Source organism: Podarcis melisellensis (genome assembly GCF_964234715.1).
Source record: "Podarcis melisellensis genome assembly, chromosome: 1".
NCBI lineage: Eukaryota > Metazoa > Chordata > Lepidosauria > Squamata > Lacertidae > Podarcis > Podarcis melisellensis.
In genome coordinates, this window is record NC_138528.1 from 22,124,982 (window position 1) to 22,149,454 (window position 24,473).

Here is a 24,473-nt window from a genome sequence, read left to right on the forward strand (position 1 = left end):
AGCCTACACCCCAAAATACAATTCACTATGGAAATAGAAGCCAACAACCAACTTCCCTTCCTTGACGTCCTAATCTACAAAAAACCTGATGGCTCCCTAGGACACACTATCTACCGGGAAAAAACACACACCAACCGCTACTTACATGCACAATCACACCACCACCCTGCACAAATAAACTCCGTAGCCAAGACTCTCATCTCCAGAACCAAACGCCTGGCTGACAAAGACCACTTGACAACTGAGTTACAGAATCTCTCAAATGTGTTAATTGCCAATGGATACCAGCAAAACAGGGTTACGAAGCTAATCCAAAAAGAAACACCCCCCAAAAACCAAGACACAGAAGAAAACAATGGCATGGCCCTCCTTCCTTATATCAAGGGCACTACAGATAAAATTAGCAAAATCCTCCATAAACACAATATCAAAACAGCCTTTTGCACCAACCAAAAAATAGCCAATATCCTCAGAAACCCCAAGGATAAAATCCAGTTGGAAAACCAAGGGGTCTATGAAATACCCTGCAAAGTCTGCCCAGCCACGTACATTGGACAAACAAACAGACGAATAAATGCACGTATCGCAGAACACAAGAATGCCGTCAAAAAAGAAGAAAAAACTTCCTCTCTTTTCCAACACATGAAAGAAACAGGACACGAAATTAATTTTGCAGATTCCAAATTGCTCTTTAACATGGAACATCACCACAAGAGAATAATCATGGAAGCCATCGAGATAGAGAAACACCCTCACAACATGAACAAGCGTGACGACACATCCCGCTTGCCAGACATCTGGAAATTAGCCCTCCCCACAAAAACTGACACCAGATCCAGAGGCACACAGAACGCCATCACCAATCAACCACACCAGACCCAAACCCAGACCCTCTCCACAGATAAATTACAGACACCATCCAGTAGCCAAACCATGGTGGCACCTCCGGATGCTGCACCCCCCTGCAATCCCTACACAGATCTGGCTGACACAGGCCACAAAACCACAGCTCGCCCCTATACACGAAGCCAAGCCAGAGCACAACTAAGTGCAGTACAGCCATCTTCTCAGAAAAACTCTTCACAAAGTTCAAGAGGTCAAGACACAAAGACTTTAGCAACTAATCCACACCTAATGACCCACCTAAGTGGTACTCAGGATATCACTCAAGAAATCACTCAAGATATCCCTCAAGTAATTAAGGAACAAAAGAAGAAAAGGCACACTAGCCTGGGAACTTCCTCTCTGCCCAGAACATTGGAGGCTATACACCACACCCCCTCAACAGTATTTATAGGAACTCAAACACTGAGATCCTGCTCTGTTCCAGTAACAAGAAGCCGAAAGCACCAGCCTGAAGATGACGAGTGAGACCTCGTCGAAACGTCGCCTAGACACCCCAACTTTTACACGGGAAGACACCCGAGGACACCAAAACCTGCATTCCTGTACCCGTGAAAATCTACGAAAGCATATATATATATATATATATCAACAACAGAAAGGCAAATTATATCCCAATGCTTATTGGGGAAACAGGAACTAAGTAAGGCCCAAATTCCAAATATCCACTTCTATTGCAGCCAACTCAGAATTTACACAATGCCTTCACTTTAAGTGTGAAAACATAATGTTCAAACCACACATGAAGTGGTGCCAGTTGAAGAATGAACTTTTTCTCCCATATTTCATATTCTTTCCCTCTCTTATAAAGCCCCAACATTGCAAAGCAGTCCATTTTTTACATTTTAAATAACAGCTCTTATTTTGACTTCAAAATGTGCGCTGATGCTTTGAAGCTAGGCAATCCTTTTAATGACAAGATACTGTCCTATTTCAAATGACGGTGTATTTTCTTTTTGAAGTCCTCAATTTAATCAACCCGATTCAGACCCTTATCGCAAGGAAAAGATGTTATCAGATTCAAATCGATAAAGACATGGATTGTAAACTGATGACCTTGTAAATGCCCTTCAAAAAGAATTGCTGTGTCTTTCGAGAGAGAAGGTTTAGGCAGTTTGGCATATTTCCCAATTCTCTAATTGTTCCTTTGTCTAAATAATTAATATGAATGTAAAAGGAGGACTGAACCCAAGTCACTACTATAGATACCGCTTCTCATTTTGGACCAAACTTGATATATTTGGCTATGAGAGGGATATTTTTTTATTTTAAAAAAACCAACACATTTTAGATTAAATGTAGCGGGGGGCAGTGGGGGACAGGAGGAGACAGGGAGTGGGGAAATCTGCCTGACTTCCCTGCTTTCAGTTGTTTATAGGTTTCCAATAGACCTGCTGATACTAGAAAAGAGATGGGTTAAGAAAAAAAAAACCTGCTTTAAATAGCACTGCATGGGGAAATAAAGTGGAGAAGAGGCCAATTTCACACTCATGGTGCCCCTGCCCCCACCCCTCAAACTTAAGTCAAAACGAAAAGCAAAATCCTGCCACTTTAGAGCCAAACTGGGAAATGTGTGTTAGCAAACAAGGAGAGAACACAAGGAGAGTTTGGCCCTTTGGCATGACTCTGACACAGCCACTATCAAAACAGAGGGTTGCTACGGTGTTCACCGGGCCTTGCAAATCCTAGAGCTGTAAGGGAAACAGCCATTATTTCTCCCCAACCTCTAGTATTCAAGCACAGTTATTCCCGAAATATTTGGCATTCGGCATCCATCTGTTTGCAGTGTTTCAAATGCCCCCTTGCTGGAAGTTCTGCCAGGCACTTGATAAAATGCCGGGAACTTCCAGAGGGCCTAGCAACAAATTCAGAAGGTGTTCTTGGTGCAGCAGAAGAAGATGGGTTTCTGACGACAAGTACCAGCTGATTTTAAATAAGCTGTGGAAAAGGTGAATTTTAAAGCCACCACACAATTATCCATTGCCCGAAGCAATTTGCCGAGGAAGAAGAGCATTATGACAATTTGCTATGCCTGCTCAGAATGCTGTTTAAGAAGCAGCATTGCTCTTCTCCCAGCGCCTACTGCTAAGAAAGGATAAGCTGAGGTAAGGGAAATGTGCAAGTTGGGAGATAAAACACAGGCACCATCACAGAGCTCAGGGCAGGTAAGTGAGGTACCCAGGTGGCTTGAAAAGTGTAGCATCCTTAGTGCTTAACCACTATTCCTATTTAACTGATGATGTTCTCAGAAAACAGTTGCTTTGGGTAAGTACTTCCCAGGCAACCCAGAGCCTCAGACAGACTTAATCCTAGACTGGCCCCCGAACTGAAACATGGATTAATGAGAGCACAGCTGGATTTATAATGCCTTTTCAACTTCAGTTTCCAGGAACAGTTGAATGAAGCATGAGAACCACTCTGTGTGGTACTGAGAAAGAGGAAGAGGAGAATTTCCCCCTTCTGGCTGTGGGAGCACGTAGCTATGTTCTAGTATTGGTAAACACTGCAAAAGATAAGCATAAAGGAACAAACACACAACCAAAATTACAAAGCAGTTCCTCTAAGGGACAATGACCACAACTGTGGGGGTTGAAGGGTTGTTGTTTTTCTCCAACCAGGCATAAAAGCTGCATAACTTCTGCACGTTTTAGTACAGTAATACGTAAAGGAATCCAGTGGGGCCTTGTTAAATCTCTCTGCCAGGTAATTTAGTACAGGATCAGTCCCTCTAATAATGAACTCAGATGGTGTGTGTTAGCATGATTGGATAAAAAATGGGAGCACCAACAAACAACGGGGAAATGTCAGCTGTGTTCAAGGAACCACAAAGGTTTGCAGAAGTTGTTTAAAAAGATTCTTTTAGAAAGAACTAAAGGGGCATTCTTCCCCCCCCCCCAAAAAAAACACCCCACCAGCCCATTGATTGTTGATCATGCTCATTAGCATGCTCATTAGAAGAGACATGGGGATTGGGGCGGCTGGAAAGGAGAGAGCACTCCTCTTTTGCTATTTGTCATTCTGCAATGTTAATCTGATAGAGAGAGAGAAGTAGAAGGAAAGAGGAATAATGTAGGAAAAGTTTCTTACACAACATGCTGGAAGCAAAATAAATTGCATAATATAATAGTCTTGATGCTGGATTTTAATTCTGCGCTAACAAGTAAAATTATATGAATTCTTTTTTTTTTTAATTGAAGGACTGAAGAACTGTGACCCACAAAACCAATCAGCTGTCAATCAGCTCACCAAGGTCTTGATAAATCTCATTTTTCCTGCCTGGCACTGCAAAAACAGGAGGATCATCAAGTACCTGGCAGGTATTCATAGATGGGTTGTAAGACTGAGTTCAGCTTAGTGGATCACAAATTGTACAGGTCCAGGCTATGGTAATCAAAGCAGATGATGTCACTGTTCTGTCCATAATTTCTGAAATATATACAGTGGTATCTCAGGTTAAGTATTTAATTCGTTCCGGAGGTCCGTTCTTAACCTGAAACTGTTCTTAACCTGAAGCACCACTTTAGCTAATGGGGCCTCCTGTTGCTGCCGTGCAGCCAGAGCCCGATTTCTGTTCTTATCCTGAAGCAAAGTTCTTAACCTGAAGCACTATTTCTGGGTTAGCGGAGTGTGTAACCTGAAGCGTATGTAACCTGAAGCGTATGTAACCCGAGGTACCACTGTATATTTGTTTTATCTTCCAATGGTGTTCAGATTAGGGCAATGGGTGGCAAGCAAGGTTCTATAAGTGATCTACAAATGAAAATATATGCTGCATCTTAGAACAGAGCAGAACCTAGGAAAACTCATATTCCGCGTAGTATAAAATACAACCAGGGCATACAGCTTTATATATCAAGATCCAAAAGAAATTAATGATGGGCATGAACATAGGTAAAGTTTGTTAACAGAGCTGGGACATTTCAAGGTAGAAGGTGCTCTTTGTAATGGAATATTTAGTTCTTGTTCTAGAACAGAAGATTTCTTTGAATGCAAATGCATTGTGCCTACGGTACTTCAAGACAATCTGGGCTCTTTCCTGTTACCCGAGGGCTATGATCAATCTTGTTTCTAAAAGTCAGTGCATGGTATAATTTGTTCCAAAGCAAACGAAACACTCTAGAAATACGTTGCACAGTAACCTGCCATTCTACCATGCACTGTACTAGGAAATGAACCACATTATTATTATTATTATTATTATTATTATTATTATTATTAGCACCACAATAACGCATCAGCTTTTCTTCAGGTTTGAATCCAATTTCAACAAGCTGAACATGATTGCAATTTAGTTTCAGCTCACTGAAGTAAAAAGAACAGCCAGCTTTTCTGATTCTAAAGTTGGATAAGAAATGGAAGCACATCAAATTATGTGTGTAGATTTTGAGAAAGTTTGTTGCTGCTCTCAGTTGCATCCGCTACTGAAGCAAAGAAACCAGTCACAGCGCAATGACACATACAAAGAGGTCCCAGGTTAAGTCTGTCACATCTTTAGTTGAAAAGGATCCCTGGTCACAGAACGAAGAAAGACTTTTACCCGAAGGCCTAGAGAGCCACTGTCACTCAGATTAGACAATTCAGATGAGACCCTCAGTATAAAGCAGGCTCATATCTCATTAATATGAGGTAAGGGTCATAGCTCAGATATAGTGCAGGTGTTTTGCATGCAAAAGGTCCCAGGTTCAATCCTTGACATTTCCAACTTAAAAGAAGATGAGGAACTAGTCTGCCTAGGTATGGCAGCTCCATATGTTCATAAAGAAATATGAGGAGATTCTGAATGAAAACTACATCTGAAGCAAGAACCTGAAACTAAAGACAGCCAGTCTGGTGTAGAATACTGAACAAAGGACATTCGCAATCAAATCTCTGCTCAACTCTACCTGAGCTCATTGGGAGACTGTCTACAGTCTGTCTGTCTGTCTGTCATCTCTGGGTAAAACCATATGTGTGCAAGCAAATAACATTCACTAAATTGACAAATGTAAATAGCTGTTGCAGCTATTATTATTATTATTTATTCAACTTATACACACCCTATACCTGGAGGTCTCTACTAGCAAGTAGGATCATTTCCATGGTGTGTGCATATAATTGGGCAGGATGAGACATCATAAATAAGTTAAGAGGCTGAAGTTCCAGTCGGCACATTAACAGAGGGCCAGTCCATACATGAAATGGCATCATTTGATGCAAAAGTCCATGTCAATGTCCTCAGTTTTTCTCAGAATGCCCTGGAATGATGCTCTGACCACAGCATTCGGAGGAAAAAAATGGCATCTGTGAGCCAGCAGAATTCAAGAACTTTGCTGAAGTCACAGGCAAGAGCACCAAAATAGTAATAAAAGAAGAAATCAGCACTGGACAAGGCAAATAGAAAGCCTCCCTAACTATTTTAATGTGTGCCCCCCCCCGCAAAAAAACCACAACAGAATGGCCAAATAGGTTTTGTAAAATTGCTATGAAATACCTCCACCTGAAGACTCAGAGAGATGCTGCCAGTCAGAGTAGATAATACACAGACGAGTTAGATCTAGTATGAAGCAGCTTCCTATGTTCCTCTAAGCTTCTGCTAGATCTTGCCTTCCACACCTTGCTGCCACCTAGTTGTTTTGGACGTCAGCTCCCATCATCCCTGAGCAACTGGCCATACTGCTAGGGACTGATGGGAGCTGGAGTTCGACAACATGTGATGGGCATCAGGTTGGAGAAAGCTTCTCTTGATTATGGAATGAGCTTTGTTATACAGCTGAGCTCCCGTTGAAGCAATATGTCATGCAGTGGAGCCAGTCCAAGATTGCTACCTCCCTGCCTCCCCCCTGCTCTGGAAACAGGTTTCTGTTGCTTGCTAACTGTTGATCATAGAATCATTATGTTGTATAGTTGGTCTTTTGGTCCAATCCCTGCAGTGCAGAAATCTCAACTTAAGCATCAGTGACAGATGGCCATCCAATTTCTTCTTAAAAACCTCCATGGAAGGGTAGTCCACCACCTCCCAATGGAGATAATTCCACTGTTGAACAGCTCTTACCATCAGAAAGAGTTTCCTGATGTTTATTTGCAATCTCCTTTCTTATAACGTGAATCCATTGTTTTTAGTCCTACCCTCCAGAGCAGGAAAAAACAAGTTTGCTCCATCTTCCATGTGACAGCCCTTTAGATATTTTGAAGATGGCTTTCATATCTCCTCTTAGTTTCCTCTTTTCAAGACTAAACATACCCAGCTCCTTCAACCATTCCTCATAAGGCTTGGTTTCCAGACCCTTGATCATTATGGTCTCGCTCCCGTGCAGCACATTCCATCCAGACTGGTGCCTAAAAACTCCAGCCACAGATGAAACAAGTTCAAGTAGGTGCAGCAGCCCAGTCACTGCATTGCTAGCTGCATTTTTAGAAGATGAAGACTACAGTGAAAGCAACAAATGAGTATCAGAAACAACAACAAAACCACGGAGACAGACCTGCCAGTTGACATCTTGATCTAAACCCCAGCCGCATCTGTTTCTGTGGCTGTTCAACAGCTGGGCAAATAAACGAAGGCACACTGTCATGATGAGATCCTGTCATCCGAGGAATTTAGGAATAATATAACCTATGAAATTTGCACAAGGCAAACCCCAGCATTGGGCTTATTCTCAAGAGCGTCTTTGCAAATGGCGGGGACCAGAAAAATTCTGCCCACAGTGTAAGCTTCCAGCTTACTCCAGCTCAAGGCAAATAGTGTGCGCAAACTGTCATGTGCAGGATCTGGCCTTTGGCATGCATTCAGAAATGTCATTGTTTCAACAAAGCGTACTGAGAGACAATAAAGTGAATCTTCCCCAATTTCCCCAATCTTCCCCAATTTCCATGTTCACTGCCTGGTAACATGAAGACTAAATTCAGGATGTAACAGATAGGTACAATTTCCTGGAACAGACAGGTGGGAAGCCCGGTACTTCTCACCTTTACATATAGATGCTATAGGTTGCTGCAGTTGTTATTCAGTGCCATCTGCATGGCATTTTACAGGATTTCATAAGCCACCAAGGAACTCACAGTATAAAAACAACAAGGAGTAACAGCATTGGATCCAGTGGAAATGTCAACAGAAGGGGGAGTTGACTTTCCTGACCCAGGGATGGAGGAGAAATTTTATTCAGTTTGCATTTAAAGGTGAACTTAACTAATTTTCACTTTCTGGAACAATGCACAAACCAAAACACAGCCATCCTTCATAATTCACACTTCTCCAAATTTTGCAAAGCAGTTCTCCAGCCACGTAATGTGTACCAAAATACATATGCTGTGCACAGATGCATACAAATGCACATATTAGTAAGAATAACATGCAAAAAGGCATTACATTAGAGTAAATTGCTTGGCAAAAAAATGTATACATTTGGAGAAATTCACAGTGAAGTGCTGGTGAATTTTCATAAGGTGATTTTTGGGAGGCGGGTTGCAAACCTTTGTGAACATGTGGCGAACTGAATTTGAGACTGGAAAAATGAGAAACTGCGAGAAAGCAGAATGGACCTATTTGCTCATCCCTACCTGACCCCTCCTCTCTCAGCAGTCCCTGGTGCGCCACAAAAAGCTTCTCCAAAGAATCAGGGGACCCTGTTAAATGAGATGAGTTGTGGCACAGGAGGCTGTGGGAGAAGGGGAGACCCCTAAAACCCAGCAAAGAGACCTTCTGGGAACAGACCTCCCTTTCATGGAAGGTGCCGTCACCCGAACTTCAGTAATTCCCTCTCAGTTCTCTCATGCTGCTGATAGCGAAGTCCCAGGTTTTGTAATTCCAACAGCCACAGCCACCCTATTCAGCAAGAAAGGCTTTTCATAGGCTCAGCAGCAGACCACAGGAAGGAGGGGTTCACATTCTGACACCACCATCCCTTTGGGTGGTAATTTCTCTGAATCCAACCTTTGATTTTAAAAAGTTGCAGAGCTCTTTTCAAACTCTGTTGAATCTCAGAATGCTAACATTGCATTCCCTTTCTATCTACTTTGCCAATATTAGCAAACAGATGGGTTCCTGTTCTTTGTTTCTCTCCATGCCTCCTCACAGCCCTAGGCTACTTTTAAAATGTTTTTTATTTATTTATTGAAAGTACTACTAGATGAACTTTAAAATGTTTTCTGTTCCAATACAGCAATTCCAGAAGCATTAATAATTTGCTGAAGAGAACACAGTGTAAGTTGATGTACGTTTTACTTCATACTTTATGCTTTCTAATCATTTTGAGAATTCTTCCCACAAGATATCCTCAAGCTCTTGGACTAAGGAACAAGTTACCTTGGAGAGTTTTAGAGCTGCTGTCTCTGGAGTATGTTAAGAAACATCAAGAATCATCACATGGTTTAGGTAATTTAGATACAGTGGAGAACAGCCTTTTCAAACTCTACTATCCAGTGTCTTGAGTCGAAAATTGTGGTATTGACCACAATGCCCCCCTAGGTGCCCTCCTAAAATGGTGCTGGTTTGTGGTTCAGATAAATAAAATATTCAATTTATAATCAATCCACTTAATTACAACTGCTTTAAATAAGAGCTATTTGTCTTCTTTGGCCTGGTTGAGACATGAGGCTGAGCCAAATCATGGCTATGCATGAACACAGAATGTGTGGCTACTCACAGAAAAAATCATGATCGTTTCACTCCTCCCCTGGTCCTGCTGCTGCCACACAACCCAGAACTAAACCATGGTTCGGCTTTGCATTGTGTCCAAACTCAGGCTTTTTTTTAAAAAAAAAAAATCATCTTTATCAATTTAAATTACATACTTGTACAAAGAATTTACAATCTCATACTACTTAAAGAAAATTAAAGAAAAAAGAATTAAGAAAAAAGAAAAGAAGAAAATACAGAAAGAAGAAGAAAAAGCAAATTTACGTACATAAAAAAACCTTAATTTTCCTAATTAATATTTAATTAAACACTTAAATAAAAAAGACTTCTGACAAAACGAGTCTTCCAATCATTCTCATTGTACTGTTTATACTGTCACTGTTTTTTCTGCACAGTTTTATATTCTTTAATATTGTTTCCGTCTGCTCCACAAACTCAGGCTCATAGTTTGTCTCGTTCTAGGCAAGCCATGATTTGTAGCAAGGAAATGTTACAGAGAGCAGTGGGGCTATCCTTCTATATGTTCAACTATGTAAAAATCAAAGCTGCCACATGGGATAAAATATGATATTCTGAGAATCACCTAGATGAGAACACATTCATGAATCAAAATAACTATATCTTTATGGAGAGAAAAAAGCAAAGCAGATAGTTATTTTATAAGGAACATCAAATATTGGTTCTATCTGTTATCCTAACCTAATATCATCAACTGCCCTCTTCAACAGGAATGCTAACCACCAGCTTTTTAGGGTAAATATGTAGCCTTCTCTCTCTCTCTCTCTCTCTCTCTCTCTCTCTCTCTCTCTCTCTCTCTGTCTCGTATCTCCTTGTTTCATATCTCTACAACTCTCTGACCCAGTTCGCACATAACACTAAACCAAAACACAGCTTAGTAGTGGATACCGCAGCAGCAGGAATAAGGAAGGAGAACGGCAGGTGCGGTTGTCACTATAGGAATCTGCCCACTTGCTCATTCACACTAAACCATGGTTTGCCTTAGCAATATGTGCGAACTGGGATCCCAGACAATTCATGGACCTTTGGGGATTTGTTTGCTTTTTTGTACGGAGAAGCATTTGTTCACGTGAGCCTAGGCTGCAGAAGGAAGTGGTACGGTCGAGATACAGATTTATCACCTCTGAAAGAACTAGGCCTGTGGGATCTCTTTTATCTTTGTGCAGGGATGTTATCCTATTTGCTTATCTTACAAGGATAATTAAAACTCTTACTCATGGACTCTTTCCCACAGATTAGAACAAACTCATGATTTCATACAACCCTATAAGAAGATCTTACACGCTAGCAACTGAGAGAGGTAATAGCCAGTTACAGCTTAGTCATTTCAGTGCCAGCAGTGGATGCAAGCTAAGTTAGTCCCAAAGTCTCCTTCTTCTGCTCCCTTGGGAGTTGCACATGCAACTCAGCTGAGATTTCATGGATAGGCACTTGGAGCGCAAAGCAACTGAAAATGGCCTGCGTCACTTTGTCCTGGAAGAGCTAGCATGGAGGTGGAGTACAAGAACCATCTGTGCTTCAATCATTGATGGCATATGAACAGTGGAGCCAGTGCTTCTTTCCTGATTGTTGTTAGCACCAGGCACAATCTAGCAGGACTTTTCCACTACTGTGATTTTGCATAGCTCATTTTAATGGTGCTTGTGAGATAAGACGTTCTTGTGGGGATTGTGTTCATTTCATGCTAAGGGTAATAGCTACAGCCACAACCCAAGCCTCAGGATGTGTCTGATCTGAGAACCAAGTGAGAGGTTTTTAAATGTTGTGTTTTAAATGTTCCCCTTACATGGGGAAACAGTGGTGAAGTTACTTGTAGCTTTAGGGAAATGTTAGGCAATAACTTCCTGGGGTGGTTTTTTTATTTTAAAAACAAAACAAAACAACCCTATGCTTTTGCCAGCTAACCTTACAGACAAGCACAATAAAAATATTAAATGGCAATTAGATTAACATGACTGAGGTTTGAAAGTAAGGCCAGGCTTCTCATCGCAGTCGGTTTGCTAACCTGCTCCTTTCCAAAGGAACTATGAAAAAAATGAGAAGGTACCGGTAATATTTTATGTGGATAATTTTCAATTGCTACAGAATTTCCTGGTTCTCCTTGCTTATCAGCAGATTGCCTAGATTTCCTATCTGGTTTCTCTTATCTCTGGCTCCATTGAAGTTTCCCTTTGAACCCTTTGAACCGAATGCTCAACGGAGGATCTACAATCTAGTATGGGTGTCTAGCCTCTGTTTAAAGTGAAGAAGAACTGACTACCCACAAGATGGTCTGTTCCAATGTGGAAGAGCTCTTACCATTAGGAAGTTTCTCCAAATAGTTGGCTAAAATAAACAAGTGCAAGCTGTGAGTGCATAAATATTGCACTGTTCTAGCAAATTCCCTAAAGTGTGTGCTATCCAATAACTGAATAATAATAATAAAAAACTAGTGCACTTTTTATCAGAAGCAATCTGAATGATGTTATGCTATTTGTATTGGGTGCTATCCTACTAACTCGTTCAGTCAATGCAATTATTTTTGCTGGCGCAACAGAACCTCCTCCACTAGGCTCACTGCACATGCTCTGTACCTTCCTCAGATCTGTTCTGGGAAGTTGGGAGAAACCCAGAACAGGTGCACAGGGAGAGGAGGGCGTTATGTTGAGCAAGGGGGAAATTTGGTGTGAAGAAAGTGGTAATGTTTTCTCTCTTTCAGAATACTGTACTAGTAGTCAAGGTCACCCAATGAAAGTAAAATTCTGGACCAGCAAAAGGAAATAATTCTTTATGCAATTCATAATTAACTTACACAACTCACTACCACAATATAGGTTAGGCCTGGTGGCTTTAAAATGGGATTAGACAAATTCATTAGCTGCTATTAACCACAAGCTAAATGAAACCCACATGTTCAGAGGCAAGAAGCCTATAAATATCAAATGCTGAGGACAAACCACGGAGGCCACTGATTTTGTGTTCCACTTGTTGACTACCCTGAAGCATCTGTCTGCACAACGACAGAAACAAGATTCTGGACTAGGTGGGCTTTTGATCTGATCTTGTATTGCATATTTATGCATACGAAACACTGCCATATGGGTGGTGCATGGTTCCCATTTTCCTTTATATTTAGCAGCTCTATAGAAAAAAGAAACCTCACGCTGGGAAAGCAAGGCTAACAAAAGATTTCTGTCCATCAAGCTCCTTTAGAAATGCACACGCGTAAGAAAACAGTGAATACTATTTGAGGAGACATCTAAGTATAGAAGCTTGGCAAAATCCCAATGTTGTAATCTGTGCTTGGTAGCATTAATGGAATTGATTCTGTCAGCTTCTGGGAGTGGATTCTGTTCTCACTCAGTGGGTGACCATAAGCCATGATGTAGGCTTCAGCCTATACTCTATTCTGCAAACCTTGAGCCCATATTCTATCATGAATCCAAGAGAGTTGAAAAGAATTAACCTAAGGGATAGATCAGTTGGTAGAGCATGAGGCCCTTAATCTCAGGGAGGGGGGCGCTGAGCCTTATGTTGGGTGAAAGATTCCTGCACTGCAAGGGGTTGGACTAGATGATCCTTATTGCCCCTTCCCACTCTACAATTCTATGAAAGGGGGAAATGGTAAGAGTGGGGTAGCCAGTGAGGAAATGTCTCAAATATCCAGCTAAAGCAAGCCATATTTTCTTTCTGAAGTTAACCAGTACACTAAGGAGGTTATAGAGCACAGGTCACAGCCAAATAAGGCTGAAAGAGTCCACTGGCTTCTCAGAGCAGAGAGCAGGTCCTTCTTACCCTTAGATAAATCCTCTCTGCAGTTTAGGACTGAATCAGAGCATGTGCATATTGCTACATTTGCAATAAATAGTAATGTGGAGGCTGGCAAAGTAGGAAGTGAGATTAAAGAATCACAGGATTCTGTGACCCCAGAGTAAGAATCCGCAGTAACTTTTGATTTGGTCATGACCACTGTCTCCAAGCACTTTTGCAAGAGATGCTAAAAACATTTTTATTTTCTCTAATTGGCTATTTTTTTCCATTTGTGAATATGAGAAAGAGCAATTATAAGCTCAGATGAGAGCCCCATTCCCATCTGAATGGCTGAAAGAGCATTTCCAGGTCTGTGAACAGATGTGGACTTAAAAGACACACACAGATTGATTGATTGATTGATTGATTGATTGATTGCCACAAGGAAATTAGGATATAAGTGGTCTTCCTGGAGTGAAAAATGATGTGTGTGAGAGACATAATTTAGTTTTTTTATTAGAACGTCAACATTTTAATGTGTATAACTTGGATCGGAATTAAAATTATAATCACAAAGGTTGTGATTAAACAGTTTAATGGAGCAAGCAAATGAGACTGCAAAGCACAAGAGGTTTTGAACCAGGCTGTGGCAACAAGGGTCAAGTCAAGCGCCTTGCCCTTGATGCAACCATGGTAGCTTAACCAACAAGGGGAGGGCAGGGTGGGGGGAGCTGTTGACATGTTCCCTGCCAGGCTTTGAAGCCAAGAGGACACCTGGTCCTATAAACCTTTGGATTCCCAGCAGTGACAGGAGAGGAGGAGGAGCAGCAGCCAGAACAACTGCAGAGCAGACAGAACTTTTGCTGTATCTCCCTGCTCTGAATTTGCTGCTGCTATCTCTGCAATAGAGGAGAGCCATTGGGTTCATCCCTGGAAAAGGACCCTTGCCATACTAATTTACAGCAGCCAGCCTTGACACCGAACTTCTGGGTGGAAAGTTGAAACAAAAAAAAATACAAACCAGGAACACTGGGGGGGGGGGGAGCTGCTGCTGACTCTTCCAAGTTAGGGATTCCTGGGCCAAGGAGAGGAATATCAGTGTTTGAGCTGTTATTTTTCTCTGTGAGAATATAGATTTGTTTTTTGTACTGCCAATGCTGTTATCACTGTTATTGGGGGAGGGAAGGCTCGTGTGTGTGTGTGTGTGCACACGCGCGCTACATGGAATGTAAACCTTATATATGGTTTTGTTTTGGTTTTTGCTTATCTATTTTACAAGGTATTTTTGTCTATGTTCTTCAGTGTAAGTTGCTTGGAGATCTGTTAGGTGATAAGAGGCTAATTAATTAATTAATTAAATTTCTAAACCACCTTCACCTGAGGAGCCACGGGGCGCATTACAATATAAACAAACAAAAATACACAGCACAATACCGAACAAAAACAATAGCCTCCCAATAATTTAAAAGGCCATAGATTGTTTAATTTGCCGAAGGCTAATATTATTGATTCCACACTGGCTCCTCAACCTGAGGCTGTGTACACAATACTATTTACTTCAGCTCTAGTGCGCTCCCACCATTGGTGTTGTGTACACATGACAACAGCCACACTCCATTACTATTCTGCAGTCTCTCGAGAAATACTGCTAACTGATGTGTCTTCCCTCGTGCCACCTCCTATCCGATTTGAAAACATAAACCTCACGAACTGAACAGTTAAGCTGAGGTGTGTACATTTCATACAACTGCTGCACATGCGCAGACCACAGCATATGTGTGGATGACAACTTCATGAATGGGAGTCCAGGGGGTTGCAGGTACAGGGAAATCCAACAGGTAATGTCCATCAGGTGAAGACACCCTCTCTCTTTCTCTGGTATGTACAGCAACATGCCAATGCGACTTGAAACACAACAAAGTGTAACACCCTCGCTGTGTTTTAAGTCGCTAATGTGGATACAGCCTGAGTAACTTGCTGCTTTGGTATGGAAAGGGCTACTTGCAGACACCAAACTTATCAACCTAACCACTAGGTGATGTGACTGCTTACCACTTTCCAAACTCCTTTATCTACCTGGGTCACACTGCACAGTTAAAGCACACTTACTCCATTTTTAACAATCATGGAGAGTCCTGGGAACTGCAGCTTCTTAAAGGAACTATAGATCCGTGAGGTCAGTGCTCCTAGCATACTACAGTTTCCAGGATTCTTTGAGGAAAACTATGCCTGTTAAAGAGTGCTTTGAATGTACGGTGTAGATGTGGCCGGTCAGTATCTGCTGACCAGCTCTGCTAGTGATAAAAGCGATGTTTTGGTTTTTCCCTCTTTCTCTGTAAACATTATGTAAAGGTAAAGGTAAAGGGACCCCTGACCATTAGGTCCAGTCGTGGCTGACTCTGGGGTTGCAGTGCTCATCTCGCTTTATTGGCCATGGGAGTCATGTGGCCAGCATGACTAAGCCACTTCTGGCGAACCAGAGCAACGCATGGAAATACCGTTCACCTTCCCCCTGGAGCGGTACCTATTTATCTACTTGCACTTTGACGTGCTTTCGAACTGCTAGGTTGGCAGAAGCAGGGACCAAGCAACGGGAGCTCACCCCGTCGCAGGGATTGGAACCACCGACCTTCTGATCGGCAAGTCTTAGACTCTGTGGTTTAACCCTCAATGCCACCCGCGTCCCAAACATTATGTATATACCAGTAAAACTGGGCTACGCTAAATATAGTCATTTATAACACGGATCAAGGCATCACCAAACCAGAAGAAGATAGGTAACTTTTCAATGTCACATATAATAAAATTTTTTATTGCAATGCACTTTGTTGTCTCAACATCCAGGCACAAATAATAACTTATGCATTCACAAGGTATAAGTATCTACAGGAAAACCACTGTGACAGAGGACTTGAGCACTGTTTGTGTGATGGGAAAATTACCTTTCTGCCTGCTTAGGCACAGCCTTACGTTCTTGTGTCAGCTGTGTCTCTCAACAACTTTTGTGTTCATGAAAACCTTCTGACATGGCACAGTCTTCAGATCTGGCAAACCACTGCAGTTTTTGCACAGCAGAACTGAAATATACTTTTAAGCTCCCCATTTCTTACCTGGCTTTGTGCAGTTCATTTCTTCATGTGACTCATTATTTGATGCCATCAATCTTCTATTCCTCCATAACTCTGACAGGATATTTCTGTCGACAAGAGTTGATTCTTGTCCTGCATAAAAAGACAAACACAGTATATTTGCACCGGCAAAAATAAAAATAAAAATGCTGCCCCTAGATATCTATACATCTAAATTTTCACTAGATCAGCCTTCTCCAATCTGGATTTCCATCAGCTTTCAGACAAAATGGTCAATGTTCAGGGAAGATGGGAGTTGTAGTCCAGCAACATCCACTGGCTGCGTTAAGATAAAGGTTCTCTGTGACTAAAGCAAAGCTTGGCATCTTCTGTTGGTAAACAACACATTATATAAGGGTTGATGCATACCAGAGAACAAGCTGTGCTAAGGGAAAAGAGCCATTTTGGTATAATGGTATGAGTACTGAACTCTGGCTGAGGAAATCTGTAATAATCCTGATTATAATGCAAGTCTGAAAAACCTAACATTATATATATCTAATGTTCAAATCAGGGGACATGAAACTGAGGCCAGCAATCAGCAATCCCACTAAAAGCAAGCCAAGCCACACAACAAGCATTAAGAGCTCTGTAAGACCAAACGAAAGGCGTACGTGGTCCATTCTCTTTTCACAGTGGCCTAGCTATGGGAAGCCTGCAAAGAGTATGTGCATGCAACACTACTCTCCCCATTTGTGTTCCCCAGCAACTGGTATTCAGAGGCATATTGCCTCTGAATCAGGTGAAACCATCAAGGCATGGATAGCCTTGTCCTCCATGAATGGTGGCCTGTGGAAGTTCTACACACCAAAACACATATGAACGGAGAGAAAAAGGATTTTCAGTTCCAACCAGGAAAGGCAGTTCAAACACAGGTCATTTTACACAATAAGTACTGTGTGGAAATCCCTTTTCAACAATTATTTGATCAGGAAAGAGAAGGGTTCATTGGAAGACACGGAGTTACCAATTGTTTGCAGACTGTAAAGTGGATATGGTTCATATACCATATAAGATTTAAAGTTTATCATTCTTGAACTAAATGCACCATATAAGTTATTTAGATTGCAAACACACCAGGTTGTCCCAGAGTAGATTACCTGCAATAACCTTATCATGATCACTTGGTGCTCCAATCTTAGATAACTATGCAAATGTCTGACAGTGAATAAAAAAGAAGTTTGCGTTGCAAGTAATATCAGATTGAAAGAGTATATAAATGAACTGAAAGAGAAAATCGACTTGGAAATATGCCCCTTGGCAAATGGCACAAGTGACAACAGTGGTCTCGAAGCAGTTTTCTTGGCCAGCCGCATGAATCTAGACTTGCCACTTTTCTTATAAATGTATACATTAGCAAGATTGGCCCCTCTAGCCCAGCTTCCTGTTCTCACAGTGGCCAACCAGCAACTGGTACTCAAAAGCATTCAGTACTGCCTCCAACAGTGGATGAAAAACATATTATCCATCACAGCTAGTAGCCACTGGTCGCCTAACCCTTCATGAATTTTTCCAACCTTCTTCCAAAACCATCCAAATTGGTGGCCATCACTGTCTCCTGCAAGAAGCCAATTCCGTAGTTTAACTACGTACTGTGTGAAAAAATACATTCTTCCAACACTGCACTACCCAAAAAGTCTCAGCTTCCCTCATTCAAACTGTACCCGAAAAACCAAACATGAAGAACTTTGTCCCCCCCTTTTTATAAGAGCCTAGAAAAATGCATTTGCTATTAATGCCATGACATCCCCATCAAAGCACCTCTTCCATTGTTAAAATATTACATCTGCCTTCATTCTCTCTTTCTTCAGCAACAATATGGGCTTGGTCCTTAGGTACTAGATATGTTTTTGTATCATCGTCCTTCTGGGGGCTTGCAGATTCTCAGGGGGCAAAGGTTTATTACATTACGACTGGTACAGAAGGAAGATTCACGATTAAACGTATCGTTCAAGTGACCTTCTTTCCGATAAGGAAACTGTGGGCCCAATAAAATATGAAATGCTCCAACAGACCATAGAGTTAAAGGCTCTAAACCAGCACTCCCCCTGTGTTTGCACGAGGTTGCCCTTTATTCAGAAGTTTTTGCTAGTGCAGAATTTGCAGGTTTGCTTTCTTCCTGAAAGGGAGGGGGAGGAATACAAACACCAGCATCTGTGCTCCCTCCCTCTAATACTCTCTTTAAAAAAAACAACCCTATAGTTTATTCAAGTTCTCATATTATTACAATAGAACAGAATGCTCCTTCCGCTCCTCCTCGTTCATTAAAGTATTTTCATGCCTGGTATTCAGTTGCTCAGAGCCCACCCCGCCAACTAGACTTGGACAAAAACAAAGCCACTGTGAAACAAGAAGGAGCTATCGCCTTCCTTCAGGTATCTTAACATTTGCACAAGTACACTTTTTTTAAAAGGAGGGGAGCGAAATACCCCCCAAAAAACCAAGCCCAATGTGGACAGAGCATGCTCAGTGTTCAGCAGAAGCCACTGAATGTTAAGAGTTAGCTGGATGCAAACAGAAATCTCTGACTGGCCAACTTGAGCCTCTCCCAGTTTATATATTCTGGAAGAAAGCATGGCTGGTTGCTGGAAAACTGAATAGGAGCACTCCTGTAAGAGACCAAAGGCAAAATGCAACATTTTGTTTTCCGGTTCCACTTTATTTATTTATTAAAAAATTATATACTGCTTAATTGTAAGTAAAACCACTTGTGACTCATTATCATTCAAGATTAACTGAAGACTGATTCTAACTTCTTTCCATTGTTTTGACCCTGCCTACTTAGAAGCAAGCCAAATCACAGTTTTGCAGAGTTGGAAGGAACCATGAGGCTCATCTAAGTCCAACCTCCTGCAATGCTTTCTTTCACTCAACATGAATCTTTCACTCAACGTGAGGCTCAAACCAACGACCCTGGGATTAAGAGTCTCACCTTTTACCCAACTGAGCTACTCCCAGGTGAATGGGGCTAGGGGTGCAGCTTTAGACATTTAACCAACCTCCTCCTTGTTGTCCCATCAGAAAATGTCTAAAGCCACTCAACAGTGCCCTCTTAACAAAACCATATGTTCTCCAAAGTAGAACAGCAAGAGAATGCGTAGGGAAGTCCATAGTGATTGCCACGTGAGTGGAGAAGTTGTAAACCTTGCTACTGAAATTCCCTTTGTCTGGAGACTAACAAAAGCCAATCAATTTCTGAAATGATTTACTGTCCACACTTAAAGTTTAGAGGCATGGCCAGATGAGGTTGTAGCAAAGTGTTTTGATCAAATAGCTACAAAAACTGGATACTTATCCTACTGATACCTGTCTCTGCCTCGTATTCCTAGGGATGGCATAGCGCAGGAATACTTATATATTAAGTACTAATGATACATTACATTCAAATAGCACATTTTGGTGTCCAAAATGCTTTATCCACATATCTCAGTAAGCCTTGCAACAACCTTGTAAGGTTGATCAGTGTTATCACGTACACACATCCATATTAATAATAATAATAATAGGCTTGAAAAAATAATAGAAGGACCTAAGGCAAGGGACCATAGATCAACGAGCAGAGCACCTACTCTGCAAGCAGGCCCCAGGTTCAGTCCCTCACATCTCCAGCTAAGAGGATCAGATGGCAATGCGACATGAAAAACCTCTGCCTGATGCCCTGGGGGAGCCACTACTCATCAATGTAGGCCATACTGCACCACAATGACAAACAAGTCTTTATTTTGTCAGGCAGCTTTGTAAGTATCCTGAGCATTTGTGGCAGAGGTAAAATTTGAACCTATAGCTGACTCCTTAAGGCAACAAGGCAGGGTAGACTGCAGGGAACTAAAGCTGGCAAAAGGGAGGCAGGGATCTGCAGAGAAGAGGTCTGAGAAAACTGGACAAAACCTTCAGACAAGGACATCTTTATGTTACCCTTAATCCTTAACGTTCACTGTGCATGTTGCCTTTCAGTTACGCTACTGAGAACTGAAAGGTGATATTTTTCAAAGCAGAATTTGGTATGTGGCTTCGCTTGCTTGAACGTAAGAGGAGCCCTGATGGATCAGGCCAAAGGCGCCTCTACTCCACCTCTCTGTTCACAAAGCAGGCAAACAGATGCCTATGGGAAGCCTGCGACAGGAGATGCGTGCAACAGTGCTCTTCTACCTTGTGGTTCCCAGCAACTGGTATTCACAGGCATGCTGCCTCCAACCACTGTTGGAATGACATAGCCGTCATTCTGCATCCTCCATAATGTGTGGGGTCACTTGCACGTGTCACCTGCCAGAGGGCTGTTGGGTTTGCCTTCTGTTTGAGCGCCCTCTGCCCTTTGCTTGTTAAAGTGACCCATTAATGATCTATGGCCCAAAATCCAGAAGTTGCCTTTTCGTTTGATTTGGGGACTTTCTGGTTTACAGCTCACCCTGACGTAGCACAGTCCTATGAACGTTCACTTGAAATTAAGTCCTATTAACTTCAGTTACTCCAGCTAAGAGTGTATATGATGCCCCATCCTTGGTCGCAAAGCTGTGCCAGCTTTTAACAGGGAAAGCCACAGAAGGAATATTTATCTTTCCCAATAGCCATGCACATCTTACTTCCTGGTGTGGCTTTTGATGCTCTACTTCCCCAGCACCTGCTGTTAGCATCAGGATAAGTAGCACAGCCGCGGCTAAGCTAAGGAGGCCTGCCAACACATGGCCTCACAGGTCATTCCTTTAATAACTACCTGGGCCCTGGCAGACTAATGTTTGGAACAGCCAGCTTTTCTGGCAACAAAGGGAGGAGCCACCGCACCTGCCAAACTGACTCTCTCATTAAAGGAACAGGAGTCCCATTGGTGGGGGAAGGGGAGGAAGTAGCGCTACAGCAAAGGTGGTGAGATGTCCATTTATTTAAGAGGCTATTGTATTTCTGTAGTTTGGGAACACCTGCTTTCTGATTTGACCCTGCTTTGTCAAACTCTACAGAACAGAGAGCAAAATTCCTTGGTTCCTTCCCCCGCCTCCACTCCATCCCCATGTTGATCTGGCAACCCTTGTTCTAATCTGCCCATTTTGGAATTACTGTTCTAAGCCTACAGCAAGCAGCACAGCAGGCAAACAGAAAATATTTCAGCTTGCAAGGCAGGAATGAAGCACATTAGATCGGCAACAGCATTTTCCAGCAAAATCTCTCTTTCTCTGCTGAAAGTTGTCAGTTGGGGCCGTAGCTTTTATGCAACATATAATAAATGGGACACAAAGTCATCGGGTTACTATTGCTGAGACGTTGTGCACTGCTATATGGGATCTCTTCCTCATCAGGTTTGTTCTGTTCTTCCTACATTTCCAAACTAATACTTAGCCACAGTCATTCGCACATTATATTTAGTAGTCATAAAAAAGTCACTCCTAAAATGGGATCCCACGTCCCAGGGAAATATAATGTTCTGTTTCAGAAATGTTCCATCTACTCATCGTCTCCAGATCTGACTCTGGAATTCACAGGTATGGAATCAGTTTGAATGCACAAGTCACAGGACTGTTGCAAAACTGAGTGTACATGAGTTTATACGGATATGCTGTTGTTTTTTTCCTAGATGGAAGTTTGTTCCTCTATGAAAAAAATGTACACAAATCTGCCTTGTATTGCTGGTAGCCAATCCTTAACCATTTCCTCAAGTATTCAGGAGCAATCTCACCCTTATGAACCTATAAGCATGAAGCATTATCCCATGGGTGACAAAGGATGCAATCCTAAACGTACTTGCTCAGGAGTAAATCTCATTGAATCTTCTGAGTAAGCATAGCATAGGATTTCACCGCAAGCAGGACTGCCTGACACTTCACTATTCCTACTGGCAGAAGATTCAGGACAAAAAGGGGGGAGAGCACTTATTCACAAAATAGTGTAATTCACTTGTGGAACTCATTGTCACAAGATGTACTGGTGACATCCATTAGCTTCAACGGCTTTAGAGCATAGGGAGATGGCAAATTCACTGAAGATAACGCTGAGAATGACCCTGTGAGATGGGCTGTACAGAACCATCAGCTTCCAGAGGCACTTTTGCTTTTGACTACTACCAGTTTCCTCCACATCTCACTTGCAGGCTTCCCAGGTGAATCCAACTTGTTGCTCCTGTAGGAAACATGGCCCTTTGCTTTGATCCCACTGCATACACACATTGAAAGCCCCTAGGAATCCCAGGAAGTGTGGCAGTATGAAGGTCAATCTACAATTCCCAGGACTCTTGGGAAATGTCTGGGGGTACGCAGGATCACCCAGGTGTGCATGCATGCCCGGTGCCCTAACAGCTGTTGCACTGGCAGGGAAAGCATCCTGGCCAGATTTGGGGAGGGGAAGATAAACGACACAGGCAGCTGCTACCTTCTGTTTCTGCCAGTTCAGCCTCTAGCCACCCACCCACCAGGGGTGCCAACTTGAATAAAATACGGGGGGAGGTAAACCCCTCCCCACATAATTGATCACATGATGTGATGCATGGACACAATTTGAATGGCAATTCCCATCAACTTTGGGCTGCTCGCCCCTCTTAAATATTTCATTGGGGGGAAAGGAAGGGACCCTGGCCCCTAGGAGTTCGTTCCTATGCACCCACCCACCCTCCCTTCCCAACCCATCCCCTCTGGCCAGCCACCTACCTAGCTTAGACAGCAGGGTGGACATGCCCCAGACGAAGAATAGGATCGCGCAGATGAAGCCGACCTGCTGCAGGAGCATCTCCCGCCTCTTGCGAACTTTCCTCAGCTTGAAGAGGGGCGCCTTCGGCGGGCCGCTCGGCTGCACTTCCAGCCCCATGGCGACCCCGGGGCTCGCTGCACAGGATGGGGAGGTCCTGCGAGTCAAGAGGAGGCAGCCTCCTTCTCCCCCCACCCCTCCGCGCCTTCGCGAGCGGGGCTCACTTGCGGGGGGTCCCCGCGGAGGGCTCCATCCCCACGGCCAAGAGCCGGGTGCGCATCAACAGGGAGTCACAGGACGGGGGTCGGGGGGGGGCGAGGGGAGCGGGCCGGTGCGCAGCAAGGCAAAGCCTCCTCGGCAGCAGCAGGTGGCGAGTGCGGGGTGTCTTCGCGAGCTCTGCTCAGGCTCAGGAGCCCGTCGTCGCCCCACGGCAGGCCCGGCGCCGGAGGCAAAAAATATATATTAAAAGATCCAGGCAAGAAATCACCGCCGGCGATGGAGAAGCAGTTGCAGCAGCAGCAGCAGCAGCATCCAGCAGCTTCCCTCCACAGCGGTGGCGGGGCGGAGGTGGGAGCCGAAAGTGCCCTTGAAAAACCCCAGGCAAGCGCCGCTTCAGGACAGAGAGCGATCAGGACCGCAGCAGCGCAGCTCCGCGCAGCATCCCGCTGGAAAGTTTGAGAGCCCCCTTCCTTCCCTCGCCAGCGGCTTGCGAAGCATCAGCGGCGGCGGCGGCAGCGGCGACTCTCCTCCGCCTCCTCCTCATGAGGCTCCACATCCCTCTGGCGGCTCGGAGTTGTTGGGCTCCCGGGCGCACCAGCCACGCGCTCTCCTCCCCCTGCCCTTTTCTCCGGGCGAGGAGCCACCAGCAAGGGGCAAGTTCCTGCGCTGGCTGGCTGGCTGGCAACGCCTCCTGGTCCTCCTCCTTATCCCGCTCGCGGGCAACTTTCTCTCCCTCAGAAGCACCTGAGCGCTTCCCTCAACCCGCGCAAAGCCACCCCCCACATACACACACTCAGTCGCCCGCGCAACCAACGCGCATGCGCCTCCTCTCCGGGCACCACAGGGTCCCCTCTGCGCCTCGCGCTGACGGTTACCTGCAGAACTGTTTGTGCATTTTCCCGCGCTCGGTTCTTCGCGGTGGGCGGGGGGAGAGAAGGAGGAGCAGGAGGGGATTAACTGACCAAATTAATCTTTTCCCCTAAATGGCGCAGGAATTATCTCTTCTCTATTTAGCGCTTGGCAAGTGCTGTGGGTTCGGGGATGAAGCGTGCGAGAGCATGTGCTTGCGCCGCTGAGCCCAGGCCTGTCACACTCAAGATCACACCCAAGTTGCTTCCCACCCCATGCCCTGCCTTTCCCCTTCGCTCAAGGTGGAATGAATTCCCTCAGCGATGAAGCCATGGGCGTAGCCAAGG

At 43.6% G+C, this 24,473-nt stretch overlaps 1 protein-coding gene across 2 annotated transcripts in view; it reads right to left on the reverse strand.

Moving 5' to 3' along the window:
- Positions 1 to 24,267, reverse strand: part of SLC24A4 (solute carrier family 24 member 4) — a 106,639-nt gene extending 82,372 nt beyond the window's left edge. Inside the window, exons 1-2 of one of the 2 annotated variants that reach the window (XM_081911791.1) lie at positions 23,022 to 24,267; positions 16,375 to 16,485 (exon numbers count right to left, since the gene is read on the reverse strand). In XM_081911791.1, the coding sequence (XP_081767917.1) occupies positions 16,375 to 16,485; positions 23,022 to 23,178 (268 nt within the window). In that variant the 5' untranslated portion in view covers positions 23,179 to 24,267. The remainder of the gene's footprint in view (positions 1 to 16,374; positions 16,486 to 23,021) is intronic. The other variant, XM_081911792.1, reaches the window with a different exon arrangement.
- Between the last annotated feature and the right edge of the window lie 206 nt (positions 24,268 to 24,473).